The 3,079-nt window shown below is 38.8% G+C and overlaps 1 protein-coding gene across 1 annotated transcript; it reads left to right on the forward strand.

Annotated features, from left to right (window-relative positions):
* The first annotated feature begins 693 nt into the window (after positions 1–693).
* LOC124556303 lies at positions 694–1,140 on the forward strand. Its single transcript, XM_047130277.1, has one exon. It carries the CDS (start codon positions 694–696, stop codon positions 1,138–1,140), a length of 447 nt encoding a protein of 148 aa, XP_046986233.1.
* Positions 1,141–3,079: the final 1,939 nt, after the last annotated feature.

Genomic DNA, 3,079 nt, shown 5'->3' on the forward strand with positions numbered 1-3,079 from the left:
CAGCTCTTTCTCCAATTTCTCTGCAGCAGTTTGTGAAATGTCAAACGCACTACTCATCATTGCATCAGTTCGCTTACGCTTAGTAGGTCTGGCAGTGGATGTTGACCCTGTTCCCTGTTGGGTCTTGTTGGCGGTCTTTAGAAATGTTGAGTCCTGACTCAATGTCATCTTCAGTTCTAATAATCTCATCCGTCTCCTGTAAATTACAAGAAATAACCAATAGTAACCAATATTAATTATGTATTACTGGTATTACGTGACTAACATAAAAATAGGAGCCTATTAAAAAACATTAAGTCTTGTCGTTCGCCTCAGACCAATAACGCAGTAGTTTTCCAGTCGCCAAAACAATTACAAATATAATATGAAACTCAACCACCTACCCCATGCTTAAAGTAAGTTTAAGTATGATTTATGTTTCAGCTCCCTTCGACACCTGCAGCTTGGAAGGAAGTAAGCAATATATTTGTAGACGTTGGAACCTACCTCACTGTGTTGGTGCTCTGGACGGGAGACGTTGTTTTATTAGCTTCAATGAACTAGGGTACAGAGTACTTCAATTATAAATCCAGCTTCAGTACTGTGCTTTTTGCGTTACTGGACGGGAATTGTAACTTTATGTTTGCTGACGTGGCATGCCAAGGAAGAATTTCGGATGGGTGAATTTTTCAGGGGAGCAAGCTACATAATATGATGACTAGGAGCGCATTGGGACTTCCGGTAGTGGAGCTGCTGCCAGGCCATTATCTGAAAATACCTTATTTCTTTGCAGGTGATAGTGTATTTTCTCTTAGTGAAAACCTCATGAAGCCATACTCTGGAGACTTTGCCAAAGGAATCCCTCACAGAATTTTTAATTATCGCTCGAGAACGGCCCGACAGACAGTCGAGAACGCCTTCGGTATATCAAGCTCAGTCTTTCAGGTTCTAAGAAAACCAATACTTCTGTCACTTGAAAAAGCTGAGGTGATAGTGATGGCAGTCATTTTGTTACACAGTTGTCTAAGGACCCATTCGCCAAATTTGTACACTCCTGCTGGCATTGACCACAAAGAGAATGTAGCTTCAATTGAAGGGTCATGGGGTGTCCAGGGAGAAGATAATATGACGTCTTTGTTACCACTGAGACATCTCCCCTGACGATACCTAAGTTATTTTCAAAAAATTAGGGATGAAATAGCAGATTATTGTATGAAAGGAGGATTCTTAGAATGGCAATACAAATATGCTTGAGTACATCAACATTTTCTTAGCATCGTAAGTCCTTTCTTGGTACATCCCTGTCCTCCAGAAACTTGAAAGCTTCATAAGCAAACCACCTGCTTATGTAAATGTCATCTCTTTCTGAAACAATAGAATATAGAATGCAATAAAACCCTGTCTAAAAAAACTTTATAGCAGTTATGATTGTTATTATAAAAGTTCATATGATGTATCTAAGTAAATCACTTAAAATGAAAATGAAGCTTATTATTCTATAATACCACTCATTTTCTTAATATATTTTTTTCCGAATACAAAATTCTTCAAGTAATAATAAATGACAGTTGTGATTGGCCACATCGCTAAACTTGTCATCTAATTTAATTATCTCACTTAAGAGATTTAGGTACATAATATCTTATTAGATTCACAACTTACATTTTCCTGTTCACATGCTGTTTTTCAGTTTGCCCTTTTCCCGTCAGTATTAAGACAGCAAATATTAAATTTTTTCTGCTCTGGTCTGCAAATACATCCATCTCCGCAGATATTTCTCGCTAAGCATCTGCTTTCATGTGTTTCCTGTAATGATCCCTATGCTGAGGATCCCAAAGAATGGATTGTTTTCTGTATTCATCAATTTGTTTAATTAAAGTCACTTTCGACCACTCCATATTTAATCGCTGGAAAATCAATCACAACATCCCTTTATTGAAGCGTGACAATAATCTAAAGGTATTAATTAAAATGTAATATTTTAGTTCAACTTAAAAATCCCTCTTTCCTCATTAATATCTTGCAAAACAATACTCACATGCGCGCTAAAAACGACAAACCTTTCGCGCTCCCGTCCAAATCTGAACTGCTAACGTTCGAAGTGTTCGTTGGAAAAACCGCGGTGCGTCGCGCATGCGCAGCGCGCGCGCACATTCCAAATATGACGAATTCAATGCGCACGAGAGGCGCGCGAGCCGGGCAGCGCGCTAATGTGGACGCACCTTAATAGTCGAGAAGAAAATTTACGACACTCAGTGTTTGGAGTCAACTCTAACTGCTAATTCATATACTGAGCAACACACGGAGACCATGTGTTTGCCACGCTTTCATAACATCTCCAAAAAAAACAATGATACAAATTTACCTAAGATTTTCATAGTATACGCTACTGAAAAACTATAATTTATGAAACAACATTATCTGGAAATTGTGGTAGCCTTTTCTGAAGAATGAATGATTTTCACTAGAACAATTTAGCAGTCATCAGTTTTACAAAATGGTTCAAATGGCTCTGAGTACTATGGGACTCAACTGCTGAGGTCATTAGTCCACTAGAACTTAGAACTAGTTAAACCTAACTAACCTAAGGACTTCACAAACATCCATGCCCGAGGCAGGATTCGAACCTGCGACCGTATCGGTCTTGCGGTTCCAGACTGCAGTGCCTTTAACCGCACGGCCACTTCGGCCGGCATCAATTTTACACGTACTCAAAAAGCAGTATTTGTTATTGTTCGCCAAAAACTCTCTTCATTAGATGATATTTGTTTTCTGTGGCAAAGGAGAGTTATACAACAAAAGATAAGTCATGATCTTTGTAATTTGTGGTAAAGAGTACAGTCCTTTACAAGACTAATCTGGTGAAACAAGCTACACAACAGGTGACACATTTGGTATAATATGCCCTGGTAGAGGAGTTGAGTGTTAGTCTGCCGTATAATGACAGTATAACCATTAATTGGAAGTTTTAATGGAAACTGTAAGTAGTGATTTGAACTCTACGCAGTCACGACAATGGAACACCTACTAGCCGTGTTGAGACCTCTCAGAAAGACCTCAGGAAAGTAAGATGGCTACCTAGAGAAGTGTTTAGTTTGCA

This window comes from Schistocerca americana, chromosome X (assembly GCF_021461395.2).
Source record: "Schistocerca americana isolate TAMUIC-IGC-003095 chromosome X, iqSchAmer2.1, whole genome shotgun sequence".
In the NCBI taxonomy this organism is placed as follows: Eukaryota; Metazoa; Arthropoda; class Insecta; order Orthoptera; family Acrididae; genus Schistocerca; species Schistocerca americana.